General features: G+C 62.9%; 1 protein-coding gene across 8 annotated transcripts; it reads right to left on the reverse strand.

The window, feature by feature from the left end:
* Nucleotides 1-2,191: 2,191 nt before the first annotated feature.
* LOC141945058 (fas-binding factor 1 homolog) lies at nt 2,192-16,524 on the reverse strand. Of its 8 annotated transcripts, XM_074872474.1 has the most exons (28): nt 16,332-16,524; nt 15,989-16,016; nt 15,364-15,408; nt 14,975-15,044; nt 14,478-14,538; nt 13,891-13,941; nt 13,664-13,751; nt 13,022-13,102; nt 12,197-12,310; nt 11,175-11,328; nt 10,816-10,952; nt 10,351-10,450; nt 9,838-10,233; nt 9,089-9,166; nt 8,739-8,833; nt 7,970-8,028; nt 7,093-7,227; nt 6,790-6,890; nt 6,207-6,380; nt 5,588-5,695; nt 5,178-5,317; nt 4,760-4,878; nt 4,507-4,629; nt 3,983-4,159; nt 3,655-3,792; nt 3,417-3,549; nt 2,939-3,048; nt 2,192-2,340 (listed from the first exon to the last, which is right to left on the reverse strand). In XM_074872474.1, the coding sequence occupies exons 1-28, from the start codon at nt 16,332-16,334 to the stop codon at nt 2,257-2,259; spliced, it is 3,102 nt and encodes a 1,033-aa protein (XP_074728575.1). In that variant the 5' UTR covers nt 16,335-16,524; the 3' UTR covers nt 2,192-2,256. The 8 variants fall into 8 exon arrangements, with proteins under 8 accessions (XP_074728575.1, XP_074728574.1, XP_074728573.1 ...); XM_074872473.1 differs by having other exon boundaries at nt 12,197-12,304; nt 14,975-15,408; XM_074872472.1 differs by having other exon boundaries at nt 9,838-10,230; nt 10,816-10,949; nt 14,975-15,408.
* Between the last annotated feature and the right edge of the window lie 2,050 nt (nt 16,525-18,574).

Here is an 18,574-nt window from a genome sequence, read left to right on the forward strand (position 1 = left end):
GAAGGGCTTCGCGCGGGGACACCCGCCGGCGGGGATTTGATTTCGCTCCTTTCGCGCCCTTGGGGGGAACTCCCTGGCGTCCTCCCCGCTGCCAGGGCTGGGTCCCCGAGCAGAGCGGGGCACAGAGACCTCAGCACGGTGCTCCCGGCAGCTGCCAGCCTGGGAGCCAGCAGAGAGGGGCACCCACCGCTGCTGCAGCCACGCGTCACCTCCCTTTGCAGCGACGAGGGCTGGCACACGGGCCAGCGGCCAGCCAGGGCCGCGTCCCGCTCCCGCACCTTTCCCTGCCAAAGGACAGCTCCTGCTCTCCGCACATGCCCCTTCACCCACCCGCCGCTCCTCCTGCTGCGGGGCAGTGCCCCTTCACCCACCCGCGCACATGCCCCTTCACCCACCCGCGCACACCAGCGCTCCCACACGCAGCAAAGATGTCATCTGGGCAGCCAGTCCCTGCGCGGGTGGCAGGGGGACTCCTCTGCCCGGAGGGGACTGCGGTGTCTGGGCAGCGCCTGCCTTCGCCTTGTCTTCACACAGCTCAGTTCCAGGAGAAAAAGCTCCCACCCTTCCAGCCCAAACCTCACCTCCTTCCCCTCGCAGACGGGCTGGCGCACACCCTCCCAGGCAGCTGAACGCTGCCAGGACGGCCTCGGGTGACAACGGTTCTGCAGACCCCACACACGCGGCTTTGCTGTCACCTGCCGGGCGAGGGCAAGCGGGGAGGAGGCCTGTGCTGCAGCTGGGGTGCTCACCGGTGGGGGGCTGGGGGGTTGGAGCCGTTGCCGAGTCACAGCCAGACCTGAAGCCACCCCCCAGACTGCCCCTGCACTCAGGGGGTGTCTTGGGATCGGGCACAAGTCCCTGTGTGTCCCAGCACAGCTTCACAGAATCGCCGAATCATCTCAGCTGGAAAAGCCCTTGAAGCTCCTCCAGTCCAACCATGAACCTCACACTGACCGTTCCCAACTCCACCAGATCCTGCAGCGCTGGGTCAACCCAACTCTTCAACCCCTCCAGGGATGGGGACTCCCCCCCTGCCCTGGGCAGCCCATTCCAACGCCCAACAACCCCTTCTGCACAGAAATCCTTCCTAAGAGCCAGTCTGACCCTGCCCTGGCACAGCTTGAGGCCATTCCCTCTTGTCCTGGCGCTTGTTCCTTGGCTCAAGAGACTCATCCCCCCTCTCTGCACCCTCCTTTCAGGGAGTTGTAGAGGGCCATGAGGTCTCCCCTCAGCCTCCTCTTCTCCAGACTAAACCCCCCCAGTTCCCGCAGCCGCTCCCCATCAGACCTGTGCTCCAGACCCTGCACCAGCTCCGTTGCCCTTCTCTGGACACGCTCGAGTCATTCAATGGCCTTTTTGGAGTGAGGGGCCCAAAACTGAACCCACTCATCGAGGGGCGGCCTCACCAGTGCCGAGTCCAGGGGTCAGATCCCTTCCCTGTCCCTGCTGGCCACGCTATTGCTGATACAAGCCAGGATGCCACTGGCCTTCTTGGCCACCTGGGCACACTGCTGGCTCCTGTTCAGCCGGCTGGCAATCAACACCCCCAGGTCCCTCTCTGACAGGGGAGAGAGATGGAGGGCAGACAAACTGTGGCTCTTGCTACCGTCTACTTCACATCTGCTCGCAGCCGTGGTTAAGGATCATGCCAGGGGCTACAGGTACCGCACCGAGGGGAACAAGTACGAGGGTTTGAAGCTCGGGCAAGTGGGACTTTGAAGCCTGGTCAAGACAACCTGCACTAGTGATGAGAAATTCATCAAGGATAGACTTTGATCTCCAAACCCTAGAAAACAAGTGGAACACCCTGGATCATAAAGAGAAGGTCTGGGATTGTGCTGAGGATGAAATATTGGACAACCTGGCACAGTGAACAACCGATTCATTCACGTGGCAATGAAACTAACTTCTGAGTGTCCTGGAAGTGAACTACCCTCGTTATAATACTAAAACACACACACACACACAGAGGTTCAGAAGACGCTGCCCAGGTTGAGACCCTTTCCCTGAGCACACGTAGTAGTAGAAGCATGAAGTATGTTCATCACTAACCAATCTGTATCCAATAGGCGTATGTGGAAAAGCCTCTGATTTTTGTGTATAAAAGCAGCACAAAAACCTGCTGTTGCTGTGCTTGGTGTGTGGAAAAGTCCCCCGAGCGCCCAGGCCTCAATAAGTACAGTAACTCTGGTGAGCGTGTGAAGGGGGGTTTATTGAGCAGCCATCCCCTGGGCACGGCATGGGGACGCCACCCCTTCAGCCTGGCAGAGAAGCAACGTTGTATGGTGCTTTCTTCAGGGACTCCAGGAAGAGCTGCTCGTTGTCTAGGTAATAATGGTCCTGAGAAGAGAGGGATGGATGGAAGAGGTATCAGAGAGTGCCACAGAAGGGGGCTCACAGTCCCGAGTGTCACTCATGAGGGAGAGAAGCATCCCAAACCCTCCTTCCTGTAGTGAGCAGGGGGCAGGTACCCATCCGTGGTACCCCCTGGGGTGTGGGGGCTCCCCCCGCCCCGAGCCCACAACCTCACACTCTGAGCAAGACCCACAGCGGAAGCCTCAAAGAGCAGCCCCACCTGGGGAAGGACCCAGCAGGGAATCCGGGGCTGACGGCAGAGGACGGGGACATCGTGAAGCCAGAGGCCAGCAGAGCTGGCTTCTCCCACCCAGGGACAGGGCGAGGACAAGGGCAACCCCACGGAGCCGAGGATGTTGTCCATGAGCCTGAGACCAGCTGTGAGGATCCACCCGTCCTTGCTTCTGGCATCACTCCTCTAGGTGCCCAGGGCTTCTACAAGCCCGCCCAGCCCCACAGCTCAGTAATGATCTGAGCCACAGCCTGGGCTGTCTCCTACCAGGCTCAAACCAGGCTTCACCCAGCCCTGCTCCCACCCAGCGGGTTTGAAGCCCCTTCCCTCCCCGGTCTCCCATCATCTCACCTGCAGGGCTCGGAACTTCATCATCGCCAGCGTGGCGCTGAGCTCGGCGGAGCTGGCCCTGGCCAGGAGTTCCTGGATACCTCCCGGGCTGCCGATGGGAGGTGGAAAGCCTGGAACAGAAGCCCGACTGTGTGGTGCTGCCGCCATCAGAGGAACCGCAGACGCAGACGACACAGCATCCCTTTGGGTGCTGCCTGCGTGTCCCTGCAGCAGGGTCCTCCCCACGCTCCCAGTGCAAAGGGGCTTTAACCCACCGGCCTCTCCCTTCCTGGCCCCTCTGCCCTCTCCTGGCACTGCCCTGGCTCAGAGCTTCGCTGAGCTCCTTCAGAGGACGAGGAGGCCAACTCCCATCTGAGGTTGATACACAGGGGAACTAAAACAGCCCCCAGCAACAGCCCAAGCCTCCCGAGAAGTGGAATACAAGCGCAGCTGCGCCCCAGCACGTCCCTTCCCACCGGCAGCAAGCACAAAGCCTTACGCAGCGTGCTGGAGAAGCCACTCGCAGGGACACTGGAGTCCCGGCCTGCGATCCGCAGCATCGTGGGGCTGTTGGGCAGCTCCTGGCGCAGCTGTTGAAGCTGGCTCCTCTGCTGAGCCATGCTCAGCCGGTCCTGCCCCGTCCCAGGGAGAAAGGGAGAGAGAGAAGCTGTTGGCAAAGGTTCGGGCCCTTGGCACGGCGGCCCCAGGCCCAGAAGGGAAGGCGAGGGGGTATTTGCCTGGTGCAGACGCTCTTCCTGCTGCCTGAGCTGCTCCAACTGCTGCTGCAGGGCCTGCAGCCTCGACGGGTGCTGCGAGTCGACCCTGATTGCCTCCCGCAGGGCTCGCTGCCCTTCCTCGTACTTCTGGGAGGAGAGCTGCAAGGCAGAGTGGCTGGGGAGGCTGGGGACAGGGACCCTCGCTGCCCTGGGGCAGGACTCCTTTGGGCATCCCCTCCTTCCCCTTCCAGGACAGGCTTTCTGTCCCTTCTTTGGCAGGGCTGTGAAAGCCCAGCTTTGCTGCCAGCCCGTGTGCAGCTGGGAACGGCAGCGCAGATGCTCCGCTTACCTCGGTCACGCTTTTCAGCTCCTCCTCCTGCTGCCGGACGCGCAGCGCAGCCCCATTCACCTTCTCCCTCTCCGCCTTCAGCTCCTGCCAGGACTTGTCCAGCAGCTCTTTCTCCCTCGCCAGCTGCTCCTCCCTGGCTCTCAGCGTGTGGACCTGCATCTTCATCTCTGCCCGCTCCTAGGATGGGCACAGGGGAAACCCATCTCTGCCACTGAACCCCGGCCAACACCCAGAGGCTGCTTCAAGCCCCCGGCGCCTGGCGGGAACCCTGCACGGAAAGCTCTGGCCCCAGGCTCCCCGAGAAGCTGCAGCACCGTGCACGCACACGGCAGCCTCTCGCACCCGTGTGCCAGAGGCTTGGTCTGAGGGCGATTCACCGCGCAGCTGGGTGTGGCACTGAGGAGGCAGAGGAAGGATGCTGCAGCCCAGCACCCAGCTCTTTCCTCCACCACACACCGCAGCACAGCCCTGCTCACACTCACAGGACATGTGAAAAGCACCTGGAGATCTCCGCCCCACCTCACCTTCGCCCTCTCCAGCTCCACTCGCTCCACAGAGAGCTGCTGGGTCACAGCTCGCTGCTCCTCCTCCAGCGAGTGCTGCAGTGATTTCGCTCTGGAGCGCTCCGCCAATGCCCTCTGTCGCTCCTGGTTCAGACACAGAGGAGACACAGATGCCATTCGCAGGCTCCAGGCCAGGGACCGCCAGTGGGTGAGACCTACGGCCCATGCCCAGACAGGAGGGCTGAGCCGGACAGAGGACACAGGGTGGGCTCACCTGCTCCAGCAGCCGAGTCTGCTCGTCCAGCCTGGCCTCCATTTTGGCCACCACTGCCTGGAAACGGCGCCGCTCCTCCTCCGCGTCCCTCTGCTGCTGCAATAAGCTGTCCTGGAGCACTGGGGAGAGGCAGCAGCGGGGCCGTGAGCAGCGTGAAGAGGGAAGCCCCGCTCTGTCCATCCCATATTCACAGAAAAACTGCACGCGTTTGTGCTCAGCACCTTTGGCACATCCCCCCAGGACACCGTTTGGCAAAGGAAAGACCCCGAGATGCCCAGGGACCAAGGCAGGCAAGGCTCCGCCAGCCTTGGCTCCCAGCCTCTGGCTGACTCGGAGCACCTTCTCCCCGTTTCCTGGGTGTCCCCAGCCCCAGTGGGGACCCCGCGGCCATTTAGGCACAGAGGAACGGCAGACGTACCCTTGAGCTGCTTCTCCTGCGTCTGTGCCCCCATGGCCAGCTCCCGGGAGGTGCTCTGCTGTGTGGCCTCCATCTTCTGTAAGAAGTCACGCAGGTCGCTGAAGAACTTCTCCATCCGATCCACGACGCCGTTGAGAGTCCTGCGGAGAGCAGCGAGGGGAGGGTCACCCCGGGGGGACACACTTCATCTCCCCACGATGGAGAGGGGGACGTGTGGTGGGCCAAAGGCTGGGCAGCCCTGCCCCAAAGAGCAGAGCAGTATTCCTGCATCGGCAGAGCTCAGCGTCCCTGGAGGCAGGGGCTGGGAGAGGGGATGGCCCCTGGTGCCACAGTCCGAGGCTGCTTCCCCGGAGGACAGGGAACACCATGGCCAGGGACCAACGCGGGGACGCGACGCCGGCCATCGGTACCTGCTGTGCAAAGTGGCGCTGGTCACCGCCTCGACCTCCTGGTCCTTCATCTGCTTCAGCCGCTGGAGCTGCTCGTCGTGCTCTCTGCGCAGCTCCTGCACGGACACCCTGCAAGGAGCCCGCCACGGGCTGTTACAAACCGGGGCTCCCCGTGACGGGCAGCGAGGACGAGGCTTGCTCAAGGGCCTGGGAACCAGGTCCCAGGAGCTGAGCTGGCACGGGGCTCTGTCCCAGGGCATCCACTGACAGGCATCCGCATTGGGCACGGACCACAGCTGGGGGGACGGGCTTCTCCACCAAAAACAGATTTCCAGTTGACCCCCACTCTGTGGACATCAGTGACTCACTGACCTGGATGACAGGGGTTTGGGGGAGATAAAACACTGGGCTCAGCACCTTGCAAAATACAATGCCTTCACTCGGGAAGGACGTCTCCAGCCACATCTCCCTCTGTCCGGCTACAAAGCAAATCCCCATTCCAAAAGCCGCCCGACTGCCCACAGCCCAGTGCTTCTGGAGTCTCCTTTCTCCTGTCACCGTGTCCCCAAACCACTCCCCAATTCCTCTGCCACAACCAGCAGCACCGGCCCCACGCGTGCGCCGCTCGTGCCGCTCTCACCTCTGCAGCTCTCGCAGCCGCTCCAGCTCCAGCGCGCTCCGCTGCTCCAGCTCTGCCCGCGCCTGCTCCGCCTCCTGCCTCTGCCCCAGGAGCTGAGCCGCCAGCTGCTCCTTCTCCTGCTGCAGCCTCTGCTCCCGCTGCCTGCAGGTCTCCTCCAGCACCTTCACCTGGCTCCTGCCCGCAGAGGTCACGGCCAGGAAGAAGTGTTACTTTCAGGGCAGTAGCTGGCCCTCTCCACCCACAGCGCACGCAGGGATTTCGGAGCAGAGCGGCGGCGCTGGGGGCGTGGGGAAACACGCGACTCTCCTCAGCCCGTGAGCCCTGGCTGGGGACGTGCTGGCCCTGGGACCGGCTCCTCCTCCTTCTGCCCTACGGACAGTGTCGGTGAGAGCGGAACCCCCCTTGGCTCACCCGTGGGGCTCCTCTCTGCCCCCACCAGCTCCACACCCACATGGCTGTGGGCCGGCCCGCCCCAGGGACGGATCTGGGCAGCGCCCCAGCGCTCCCACCCCCGCAGAGAGGGACAGGGCTGCAGACAAGGCCCTGGCAGAGGAGGGGAGCACGTGCTCTCGCCTGTGGGTACCTGTGGGTGCTCTCGAGGAGATCCAGGTCCTCCTGGTGCCGCTGCCGGAGGCTCTCCAGCAAGAGTCTGTCCTCGGCCCGTGCCAGCTCCAGCGTCCGCACCTGCCGGCCACCCGGGGAGAAGGTCCTTGTGCCGCCCAGGGGACAGAGCTCCCACAGCAGCACTTGCTGGCCGCAGGCTTCTCTGGACAGGCAGCTTCCTCCTCTCTGCCCCGGCCCCCCTGATGCCATTGGGAGCAGGCATGGCCCCTGCTCCTGCCCCGGCTCACCCCTGCTCCCCCGTCCAGCCGGCGATGGGGCTCACCTGGCTCTCCAGCTCTGCCACACGGGCCTGGACACGGAGCAGCGCTGCCTGACAGCCTGTCACATCCTCGTGGGGCTGGGCAGTGGGAGCCCCCAGACTCCTCTCATGCAGCAAGCCCAGGCCTGGGGACTCTGCCTACGGGAACAGAGAGACAAGACCCAGGCCCTTCAGGATCAGGGGCTTTGTGGTGCGGCCATCGGCCCCCAAAGGCAGGCACGTGCCTCCCCTGCAGCTGTGCCATGGCTGTGCAAACCTGCGGAGACACAGGGACGCTCTCGGGGAGGTAAAGCCCTGGGGAGAGCATCTCCTCCCAGCCCGGGAATGGCGACCCAGCCCCAGCCTCCTGCAGTCCCTCCTCTACACATCTCCAGCCCAACCCTGCTGCTGCCCAGGTGACACTCGGCAGCCCCTACCCCAGACACAAGCATGCGGGGCTCTTCCTTCTCTGGGGACAGACTCGAGGATAAGGCCTTGCGAGGCCTCTGGGAGACAGCGTGTGTCCTGCCACCAGGGCTGGGCCACGAGGCCCAGCTCGATGTGACCAAGCAAGCCTCTGATGTCTCATTAATAGGATACAGAGATGCCTGGGGAACTCTGTCAACACTGCTCAGGCAATGCAGGGCTCTCACTGCACACGATTTACAAAGCAGCCACAGCACACACGCTTTGGCCCGACAAATACAACTCGTGGCACCTCGGGGCTCTCCAAAGCCTTTGCCTCCATGAACACAGGCTCCCAGGGCTGCAAAGCGGGGCACAGCCATCCTCCTGCCCAGGGAGCACGGGCAGAGCTGGGTGACCCTGAGTTGGCAGGGGAGGGCTCACGATCACCACCCCGATCCTGCACCTCTCGGGGGCACAGGCCCAGCAGACCTACCTGAGCCAGCGGGGCAGGGCCCTGCGTCTCCTGCTCTCCCGGGAACAAGGCTGCGGGGACTGAAAATTCAACAAGTCTGTGATGCAGACTGGCCAAGGGGAACCATTCCCTCCCAGAAGGATGAGGGCCTGGGTCTCCTCGGCAGAGCGAGAAGGATCCTGCCCTGCTCTGGCAGTTGGGGATGGGGACGGACGCTCAGACAGGCGTGTCCAGACCCGCACCCCTACCCCACCCCACGCACAGCGGCGGGGACTCTGCTCTGCAGAGGAAGTCTGGGGGGCAAAGCACGGCTCCTCCTCCATCTCCATCCACTAGGGAGGAGGCTGGGTCCCCTCAGCCACTTTCAGTGGCCTCTGAAGTGGCGCTCAGCCTCAGCCTAGGGCAGCAGGGGGTCTGCCTGCACACAGAGCTAGTGGGACGAGTGTTGGGGCAGCAGGAGGGAAGAGGGAGAGAGAAGGGACAGCACGAACTTAGGCCCACCCATTGCTCAGACAGAGCAAGTCCCCGGCAGCCCTCTGAAACCCCACAGGCAGCACTGCGGAGCTCAGCGCGCCCCAGCACCATGTCCCCACCGCGCCACGACACGGGGATGGTGGGATCCTGCAGCCTGGCAGCCCCCTCCAGCAACGGCTGGGCAAAGCCCGGGCAGCGTTCACACGGACAAGGGCGATGCTGCGGCTCCTGCCTTTTTGGGGCTGGTTGTTTTTGCAGGGCCGGGGGGACCCTCTCTGCATCCTGTGCCCAAAGCAGACAACCACATGAAACGCACCCGGGGCGCTGGCGTCTCTGGAAGGATCCCCCTGTGCAGCCTCCGACGGGTGAGCTGAGGCTTGTTTCGCAGTGCTGAGCCAGGGGACTGGTGGCCTGCGTGGGCACAGAGACACGAGTGATGCACAGCAGCGCCGCAGCTCAGGGAGAGGCGCGCAGACATTCTCCTGCTCGGCATTTCGGGGAGTTTTTAAACTTCAGAGCCGCCTGCCCTCCCGCTTACAGAGGTGCCAGGGCAGTCTGATCCCCGCTGGCTACTAGCCCTCCCCGTTGCCCCATCTCCCACACGCAGCTGCTTTCTGCAGGACACCCCTCCCGTGGAGGACGCCTGAAAGGCAAAGGCGGCCTTACCTGGAGCTGTCTGTGCTCGCTGCCTCGTCCTGCACGGCGGCTGCCTGCGGCTGTGCTCCTGGGGAGGCTGCTGGCCGGCTGCAAGCAAAAAGCATCCGATGTGGGAGAGCCAAGGAGGCGAGGAAAGACAAGATCCTCTCCCCCAACACCAGTTCCTGCCTGGCAGGGGAAAGCCTCTGTCCCACTCAGCTGCGGCAGGATTCAGCCTTTGGGCTGCAGGGGGAGCAAAGACACCTCAAAACCTCCCTCGCCGCTGTTCCTCCTTGCTGCATCCACCCCCTTCCCCTGGGCAGCACCAGCCCCAGCTAACACAGCCCTGCCCACGCCACAGGGCTCTCTGTCTGCAGTTCGCTTCCCAGTCCCCTTCAGTGGCACGAGTCGGGACCTGGGTCCGTGTCAACTCAGCTGGAGGAGGTGCTTTGCCTCAACTAGGAGGAAGGAAGGGGAATGAAGGCAGGAACGAGGAGCACGGGGCGGGGAGCTGGTGGGGGTGTGCTGATCCAGGACAGCTCCGCGGGACCCACGGCACTGTGTGCCCTCTTGGCTACAACTGGCAGGAGAGCCCAGAGGTGTGAGGGGACTGTGGGCTGGATCAGTGGGACACAGCCCCACACTATTACCCCACCCTGAGACAAGACAGTGCTTAAAATTAATTTCTCAGATCGGAGCCCAGGGTTTCTGAGAGCTCCTGCTGGAGCAGCTACACGCGGAGCAGACGGGAGCACTGCGGCCATCAACCATGTCTTTACCTGACAGGAGAGCGGGGAGGCAGCCCTTCAACTGGGGCCTCCGAGGGCTTGGCATTCCCCTCCTGGGCCTTCGCCTGGGCTTGGGCTTTTTTGCGTCGTAAGGCAGCGCTCAGCCAGTCCTCCTCCTCCATTGGGTCAGTTTTAGTGGCTGCCTCCTCTGCAGCTGGGAGCTGTCTGGCGGGGCTGGGCCGCCCAGCTGCGGCAGGGCTGGGGGAGCTCCCTGCAGGACTGGCCTTCGCTGGAGATGACAGCTCCAAATCCAAAAAATCTTCATCTTTCAAGCCCAGCCAGGCACCTCTATTCCTGCGGCCCCGCGCGGGGCTCTGGCTGGCTGTTGGAGGAGCTTTGGAGAGGGGCTCTGCTTTAAGTTCACTGTTCTTCTCGGTTGAAAACCTGCTGTGAGGAGAAGCAGTCACATCCCTGCCTGCGAAGGGACACCGGGGACCCTGCCCGCTCCGCTCAGGGACAGCGTGGCCGGTGGCTGGAGCTACAGACACACAGAGAACACAATACCTCAGAGGCTGCCTTCTCGCCGGCCGGCCCTTGGCTGTGGAGGCCACCGAGGGCTCGTACGCTCCAAAGACAAAATCCTTGCGCCGACCCTCTTCCTTCTCTGTGCAGACAAGCAGCCTTGAGTCAGCGCCCAGAGGAGCAGCCAACTGCAAAGACTCCAGCCCTCCTCCTCCTCCCCCCCTGCAATTCCCACTGACGTTGCTGCCTCTGGGAAAACACTGCTGGAAATGTCTTGCCCAGAAACCGGTGAGCAAGGGGCCTCCTCGGAGTGGCTGCGAAAAACTTTTGTTGGGAATCAGCCCACGGCCAAAGGCAGCTGAGTTACAGCTCCTGTGCAAATGCTGCCAGGCTGCCGCGAGGGCAGAAAGGGCATTTCCCCTGCAAGGGCAGTAGAAATCAATCTCGCTCGCCCAAGCCAACGCTGCCACCTCTGCAGCCCTCCCCAGCGTCCCTGGCTGTGCTCACCTGGCTGCTTTTGGTACTTCGCCTCCTGTGTGACCTCCCGGCGCTCTCCCAGGCCTGGCTCTTCCAGGGTTCTGGCCACGGAGCCTCGTCCCAGTAACTCGTCCAGCACAGCGCGGGCTGGCCGGACCTCCTCTCTGCTGGGGCACAGCGGCAGATGGGTTTCTCCCAGAGGCAGGGCTGGTCCTCCTCACACAGCCTTGCCAGCCTGCTCTGCCTCTTCTCTGCCACACAAGGCTGCTCCTGCCCCTTTCAGGGACCCACAGGCACAAGCTCGGCATCCCCCACCCACCATGGTGGCACCATCTCAAGACACAAGCCATCCCCCTCCTTTACTCCCACCGCCCCTTCACGGCCCTTACTTTTCTGCCTTCTTGCCCTGCTTGCCATCTCTTCCTGGGCTACTGCCAAGGCCCAGTGCATCTAGCAGGTCGTCGCCGTCGTCTTCAAAGGTGATCTCCTTCCTCCTCTGCACTGGGGCCGCGGTGCGCAGGGGCGTCTGGGCTGCGGGTGGCTCTGGGGGTGGGATCACACATCGTAGGAGGTTTGAGCTGGGCTTGTCTCTTTTTTTTTTTTTTTTTTTTCCAACAAGAGATCAGAGCAGCCCTGCCTGCTCTTCTCTCTCAGGACCGTTTACAGAGACACTTTTAAATAGCTCTTTTCAGTGACCAAATCTCACAGCAAGTGACAAAGTGGCAACGTGCTACTGCCTGGTCCGTGGCCACTGATGGGACATTGCTGGTGTCACTGACACACTGGGGTTTCCAGCTCTGGCGGACACCAGCAGCTTCTTCAGCTTTGCAAGTTTCCACTCAGAGAATTCCTCCCCACCTTCACCCAAAGTCCCTCTTCCACCCCTGCACCTTAGTCCTTGCCCCAACCCACCAGCTGCTACTCGTGCCCAGAGGGGATTTTTCAGGGTGAAAGGAGGTTTGAGGGGACTACCAGACCCATTGGCATCCCTGCAGCAACAAGAGAGACGAGTGCCTGTAACACGGTCACAGTGCAGCTGGATCCCACCCAGAGGTGCAACTGTGCTTTGGGGTGGACCAGCGAGGCCCTCAGCCACCCAAATCCTGACCCACAACCCTGGTTCTCCTCTGGCCGCGTGCAGAACAGGCTGCATGAGTCCAAGGGAAGATCTGAGGCTCCATTCCCAGAAACGAAAAGTCAGTTCTGTAACCTCTAGCACACTGCAAATATTGAGCACTCAGGGAGCTGTTACCAGCTGTAACCCCGCTACCAAGTTGCTCCGTAAAGGGCCGTACTGGTTAACAAGAGATGCCACTAGCTGGCTTTCATTTAACGTTTGGACATGACACAAACTCAGCCAGGCTGCTGATTCATTTAATACAAAGAGGATGCATCAAGCAATGCCGCTTACCTTTCTCCTTGCTCTGTTTTTCCTCAGGGATGCTTTTAGTGCCTGTCGGAGATGGCTTCTTGGGTGCATCCTGCTCCTCATCAGACAAGAGCCCCGACAGAGGATCATCTAAATCTGGCAATTACCCCGTAGGGGCAGAAAATAAAACAATAAAAACAAACAAAACAACAAAACCAAGGTTATTGAGAACAACGCCTCTGTGCTAAGCCAAACACTGCTCCCCACCATGTGCACGTGGGGACAGGAGATCATCTCTGCCCAAAGCCACGAACGCAGACTCTGCACAGACCCGGGACACCCATGAGTATCTCAAAACTGGGCTGCTTTAACGCTTGACCACTCTTTAGGCAATGACAAAGGGGAGGACAAAGCCCACCTAAATCACCTAAAGCCAGTTAGTGACTGGAACAGATGCTGACCTCGGTTAAAGCGCAGGCTCTGACAGCCAGATCTCAGCTGTGCCAGGAAACCAGCCCCCCTCTTTGGAAGGGGGACAGAATCCCCCCCTCCCCGATACAAGGGTCTCCAAGTGCTACAGACAGGCACTAAAAACCAAAGCACGGCTCAAAAAGCAAACGCCCTCAGGAATCCTCTCCCAGCCCCACCCTGGGGAGGGCTTCCAACACTGAGCAGTCTTTTTTTTTTTTCCTTTGGTCACCTCTAAGGGATGAGCTTTGCACGGGCATCGCAGGGGTGAAGGATGCTCTATGTCATTAACCAGCCAAGCCTTTGGGTGACAGAAGAGGCAAGCTACGGGCAAAGAGCAAGGACAGAGTCCTCAGCTGCCCCCACACATCCATGTGCTGAATGGAAGCGACATCCTACCTTCCAAGTTGAATTTCCTGTACTGTCGGGAAGCAGCGAAGGATGACAGCGGCTTCTTCTCCATCACAGGTCCAGACTCTCCTGCAAAGAGAGGCCACAGCTCTCACAGACAAGGTACTGCGGAGATGGCCCTCTCCCACCCTGGCTGAAGGTCACTTCTCTGGTGGCAGCCCCCTAAAAGCACATCCTGGGACACACAGTCAGTCCCCTCACGGCCCTGGGGGGTGGGAATCTCTCTGGAGGGGCCTCCTTGCAGGCAGAGAAGGAGAAAAGGGCTTGGGGAAGAGCAGGACAGGTTGGGGACAGGCACGTCTTAAATGCACCCCCCTGGCTCTCCTTCCACGCAGACCAGGCAGATCCCTGCTCTTTGACCTGCACCAGGCAACAGCCAAGTGGGGTTTGGTGGGAGGCGGCAGCGCGGCTGTTGGGGCGGCTGATGGCAGTGATGTTATCACAGCGTGACGAGAGGCCGGGCCAGGGATCAACCAAGGGACAACACACAGCCAGAATGACACTTGGTGGCTGGGACAGCCCCAAAAAACATTTTAGGGAACAAATCCACTTTTCATTCCCTATCGCAGAAGAAAATATGCCCTGCTCGTCTGGAACGAGGCTACGACAAGAGCACAATCTCCTTTTCACCTTTCCCAGGGCCTTTCACGGTTGTCTTCCCTGGCGCAGAACCGGGTCTCGACGCTCCCAGCAGATCAGCTTCCAGGTCGTCCAAGTCCTGGAAAGCAACAGGACGGCGACAGGAGCAGGGCGAGCGCTACTCCTGCCTCAGCGCTGCTTCTCCCTTCGGAGGTTGGTGCTGGAGGCCACGGCTGCAGCCCACGCGGAGCTCAGACCAAGGGTATTTCTGCACTGACCTTCAGGCTCTGCAGCAGAGCTTGGGGCTCTCCACCGGAGGCACTGGAGCCCTGCGTGCCAAGGAGGGCAGAGATCAGAGACAAGCAGACTTTGGAAACTCCTCACCCCTCGCTTCCATGCTCCAGCCCCCGCTTTTCCTCACTGTTTGGAATGGGAGAACGCACGCCCAGCTCCTCCTGGGGTGCCCCTCACTGGAAACCCCCTGTGCCTTGATTCCTTTGCTGACATCCTACTGCCTCTGGGAGAAGCGTCAGCAACACCCAGGCTGGTGCTTTGGGTGAGGGTCCTTCCTGTGACGCTTCCTCCCAAGAGCACCCAGCAGGGCTGGGCTGGAGCACGACGTGCCCCCCTGGCTTTGCTCCAGCTCACCCAGGGCACCCGCAAGCCCTTCTCCCACCATCCACCCGCTCCCCCGGCCCAGCTCCCCTGCAGCCACGCCAGAGAGGGGTCACCTCTTCAGCCAGACCTCACGGTTCCCCCCGATATCCCACTGCTGACTTGCCTGGGGTGACACCAGGGACAAGCCTGGCCTGTCTCAGTCCCAGCCCTCGGGGTACCCAGGCTCTCTCCCAAAATTCGGGCTCACCTCTGCAGCTTCCACATCCTCTACAGGGAATCCGTTGAAGAAATCCTCCGCTACACGGGACCTGCGACACAAGCCCGGGGGTCAGCAGCAGCACCCGTGAGCTCGGCAAGGGCGCGTTGGGGACAGCCAGGCCAGGTGGCGGCAGGCGGAGGGGACCGCACGGGCACACCGCGGCAGCCACGGCGTGCAACAGAAAAGGAGGTGAAAATAGCACCCGCATAAAAGATGGGAGTGCTGGGACTGCTGCAGTTAAGCGAGCAACTCTCCTAAGGCAGATGTACAGGAGATGCACAGGGCTGGGCGCACCCAGCTCCCGCTGGAAAGCTTCAGGCTCTGGGCTCCCAGTTCCCAAAGGCATGGCCGGTAACTCGCCTTCCCGGGCAATCGCTCTCGGGGCAGGGAGCGAGGGGGAGAAGCCGAGGACGGGGCAGGTCACAAGGACTTGGGGAGCACAGAGAGATCTCCAAGACGAGAGGCTCTGTCTCAAAGGCACTCACTTCTGGCTGGCCGGCAAGCTGCTGCCCCTGGCCAGCCGCGAAGTCCTCGCAGAATTCACGGGGCTTTCGTCTGGAAACAAGACAGGGAGACGTGAGGACGACGGACACGGGCATATTCCTGACCTGGGCACCCCAAAGGGGGATTTGCTGTCTCCCCAAGGGACACAGAGGCTTTTCATCAGAGATGAACTTCACTCGGCCTCCCCAAGCCGACGTCCAGCCTCTTCAACGGCCTCTGACTCTGGGAAACCCTGCTTGCTGCTTCCTCCCCCTCACCGCTGGAGCCCCCTCGGAGACCACTGGCTGTTGCACCAGCACCTCCCGCTCCCAGCAGGGGAGGAAGAGGACAAGGATGCTGCCCTTTCAGCTGCAAAGAAGGTTCCTTTTACCGTCCTCGTATCCCAGGAGGTCGCCAAGCAGGTCATCCACAGACCCTGAAACCAGACACATTAAAGGCGCTGAGGCAGCGGAGCTCAGCACGCAGGTGCAGACAAGCTCCCAGTTTCAGCATGCCTTGCTCTCCTGAAACCCCCCAAGCATACAGGTTTGGGCTCACGCACCATCAGCGTAAGGCCTTCCTAGAGAGAACTGCCAGGACCTGACCCAGTATTGGGGGCAGAAACGGTTTCGCTTCACTTAGCCAGAACGGAGATCTCTCTACCAAGGAGCCAGCGTCAGTGTCCGGGGCTGCAAGAGGCCCCCAAACAGGCACCTGGGCGTTAGGGGAGGGGAAGAACTGAACTAAGGGCATCGATTCTGCCCTGGGCTGGGGAAAGCCCGCAGGAAAGGGCTGGAGGAGCCCCATAAGCAAAGCCCCTCGCTGGCAGAGGCGGGCGCGTGTCTCTGCCTCAGGGATGAGACGACGCCGCAGCTGCAGCTCTCGGCCAAGGCCCCGCAACCATCGCCGCAGCCAGGACCCCCACCTGATCCCGCTGCCCCCCCGCCTCCGGCCCCGCGTTCCCGCAGAACAAAGCACCTACGGACAGCGAAGGGGACGCGCCCCAGGCTACGTACCGCCGAAACTGCTCGGGGGGGCTGCAGCCTGCGGGGAGAGACAAGTTCCCTCAGGAGAAAACGGCGCGGGGCTGGCCGGGTCCTGCTCCAACCCCGCCGGAGCCAGGGGCAGGGCTCTCCACAGCACCCCACAAGCAACAGCGAAGCCCCCCCGCCCCCCTCCCGGCCCCGCCGGTCGGGAAACGGCCCCTGAACCGCCGGAACCCCGAGACATTCCCACCTGCAGCGGCAGCGGCGAGCACAGCCCCGCCCGCCCCCCGCGGGGTCCCTCTGCCCCCCCCCAGAGGGGCCGGAGCGGCACAGCCGCATTGCCCGGGCCCGCCTCAGCACCCCCCGCACTCACCATCGCGGCGCCCCGGCCTTCCCCTGCTCTCCCGCCGCCTTCCCGGCTGCTCCCGCTCTCCGCCGCTCCCTGCAGGGACACAAGGGTCTCCTCAGCGGCCGGCCCGGCCCGCGGCACCCCCCGTTACCTCTGGCCCACGCGATCTCCTGCTCCTGCCGGCCGCCCGGCCGGCTCCGCGCTGCTCCGCCTCGCCCGGCCGCTCGCCACAAGGCTCCGGCGCTGCACAAGAGCCCCGCAGGGAGCGAGTCCCGCCCGCCGCCGCCGCCGCCGCCGCCGCCCCGGGGAGCCCCCACCTCGCCGCCGCCGGGCGCCCAACGGCCCAACCGCCGCCTCTCCGCACCCGCCGCGCGGCGCGCGCTGCCCGCCCGCGCGGCTCTTCACGAGACAGACCCCCTCAGCCGCGGGCCGCGGAGGCGGCGGGGGGGGCTGCAGCCGCTCCCCCCAGCACCGGGGGGCTGCGAAGCGCGGCAGCAGACCCTGCAGAGGACGAGACACACGCCAGAGGCTGGCGGGGCTCAGAGCATCGCCCGTGCCCGGGAAGGGCTTCGCGCGGGGACACCCGCCGGCGGGGATTTGATTTCGCTCCTTTCGCGCCCTTGGGGGGAACTCCCTGGCGCCCTCCCCGCTGCCAGGGCTGGGTCCCCGAGCAGAGCGGGGCACAGAGACCTCAGCACGGTGCTCCCGGCAGCTGCCAGCCTGGGAGCCAGCAGAGAGGGGCACCCACCGCTGCTGCAGCCACGCGTCACCTCCCTTTGCAGCGACGAGGGCTGGCACACGGGCCAGCGGCCAGCCAGGGCCGCGTCCCGCTCCCGCACCTTTCCCTGCCAAAGGACAGCTCCTGCTCTCCGCACATGCCCCTTCACCCACCCGCCGCTCCTCCTGCTGCGGGGCAGTGCCCCTTCACCCACCCGCGCACATGCCCCTTCACCCACCCGCGCACACCAGCGCTCCCACACGCAGCAAAGATGTCATCTGGGCAGCCAGTCCCTGCGCGGGTGGCAGGGGGACTCCTCTGCCCGGAGGGGACTGCGGTGTCTGGGCAGCGCCTGCCTTCGCCTTGTCTTCACACAGCTCAGTTCCAGGAGAAAAAGCTCCCACCCTTCCAGCCCAAACCTCACCTCCTTCCCCTCGCAGACGGGCTGGCGCACACCCTCCCAGGCAGCTGAACGCTGCCAGGACGGCCTCGGGTGACAACGGTTCTGCAGACCCCACACACGCGGCTTTGCTGTCACCTGCCGGGCGAGGGCAAGCGGGGAGGAGGCCTGTGCTGCAGCTGGGGTGCTCACCGGTGGGGGGCTGGGGGGTTGGAGCCGTTGCCGAGTCACAGCCAGACCTGAAGCCACCCCCCAGACTGCCCCTGCACTCAGGGGGTGTCTTGGGATCGGGCACAAGTCCCTGTGTGTCCCAGCACAGCTTCACAGAATCGCCGAATCATCTCAGCTGGAAAAGCCCTTGAAGCTCCTCCAGTCCAACCATGAACCTCACACTGACCGTTCCCAACTCCACCAGATCCTGCAGCGCTGGGTCAACCCAACTCTTCAACCCCTCCAGGGATGGGGACTCCCCCCCTGCCCTGGGCAGCCCATTCCAACGCCCAACAACCCCTTCTGCACAGAAATCCTTCCTAAGAGCCAGTCTGACCCTGCCCTGGCGCAGCTTGAGGCCATTCCCTCTTGTCCTGGCGCTGGTTCCTTGGCTCAAGAGACTCATCCCCCCTCTCTGCACCCTCCTTTCAGGGAGTTGTAGAGGGCCATGAGGTCTCCCCTCAGCCTCCTCTTCTCCAGACTAAACCCCCCCAGTTCCCGCAGCCGCTCCCCATCAGACCTGTGCTCCAGACCCTGCACCAGCTCCGTTGCCCTTCTCTGGACACGCTCGAGTCATTCAATGGCCTTTTTGGAGTGAGGGGCCCAAAACTGAACCCAGTCATCGAGGGGCGGCCTCACCAGTGCCGAGTCCAGGGGTCAGATCCCTTCCCTGTCCCTGCTGGCCACGCTATTGCTGATACAAGCCAGGATGCCACTGGCCTTCTTGGCCACCTGGGCACACTGCTGGCTCCTGTTCAGCTGGCTGGCAATCAACACCCCCAGGTCCCTCTCTGACAGGGGAGAGAGATGGAGGGCAGACAAACTGTGGCTCTTGCTACCGTCTACTTCACATCTGCTCGCAGCCGTGGTTAAGGATCATGCCAGGGGCTACAGGTACCGCACCGAGGGGAACAAGTACGAGGGTTTGAAGCTCGGGCA

The sequence above is a fragment of the Strix uralensis genome, chromosome 6 (assembly GCF_047716275.1).
Source record: "Strix uralensis isolate ZFMK-TIS-50842 chromosome 6, bStrUra1, whole genome shotgun sequence".
NCBI classification, from domain to species: Eukaryota; Metazoa; Chordata; class Aves; order Strigiformes; family Strigidae; genus Strix; species Strix uralensis.

Bases quoted from the DNA above. Each gene is read 5' to 3' on its own strand.
- LOC141945058 (XM_074872467.1), bottom strand. From the start codon at position 15,153: ATGAAAAGCCTCTGTGTCCCTTGGGGAGACAGCAAATCCCCCTTTGGG. The intron at 13,103-13,663 runs GTGAAAAGGAGA...CTCTCTTTGCAG, and splicing joins CGTGAAAGGCCCTGGGAAAG to GAGAGTCTGGACCTGTGATG. The intron at 3,793-3,982 runs GTAAGCGGAGCA...TCTGCCTTGCAG, and splicing joins AGCTGAAAAGCGTGACCGAG to CTCTCCTCCCAGAAGTACGA.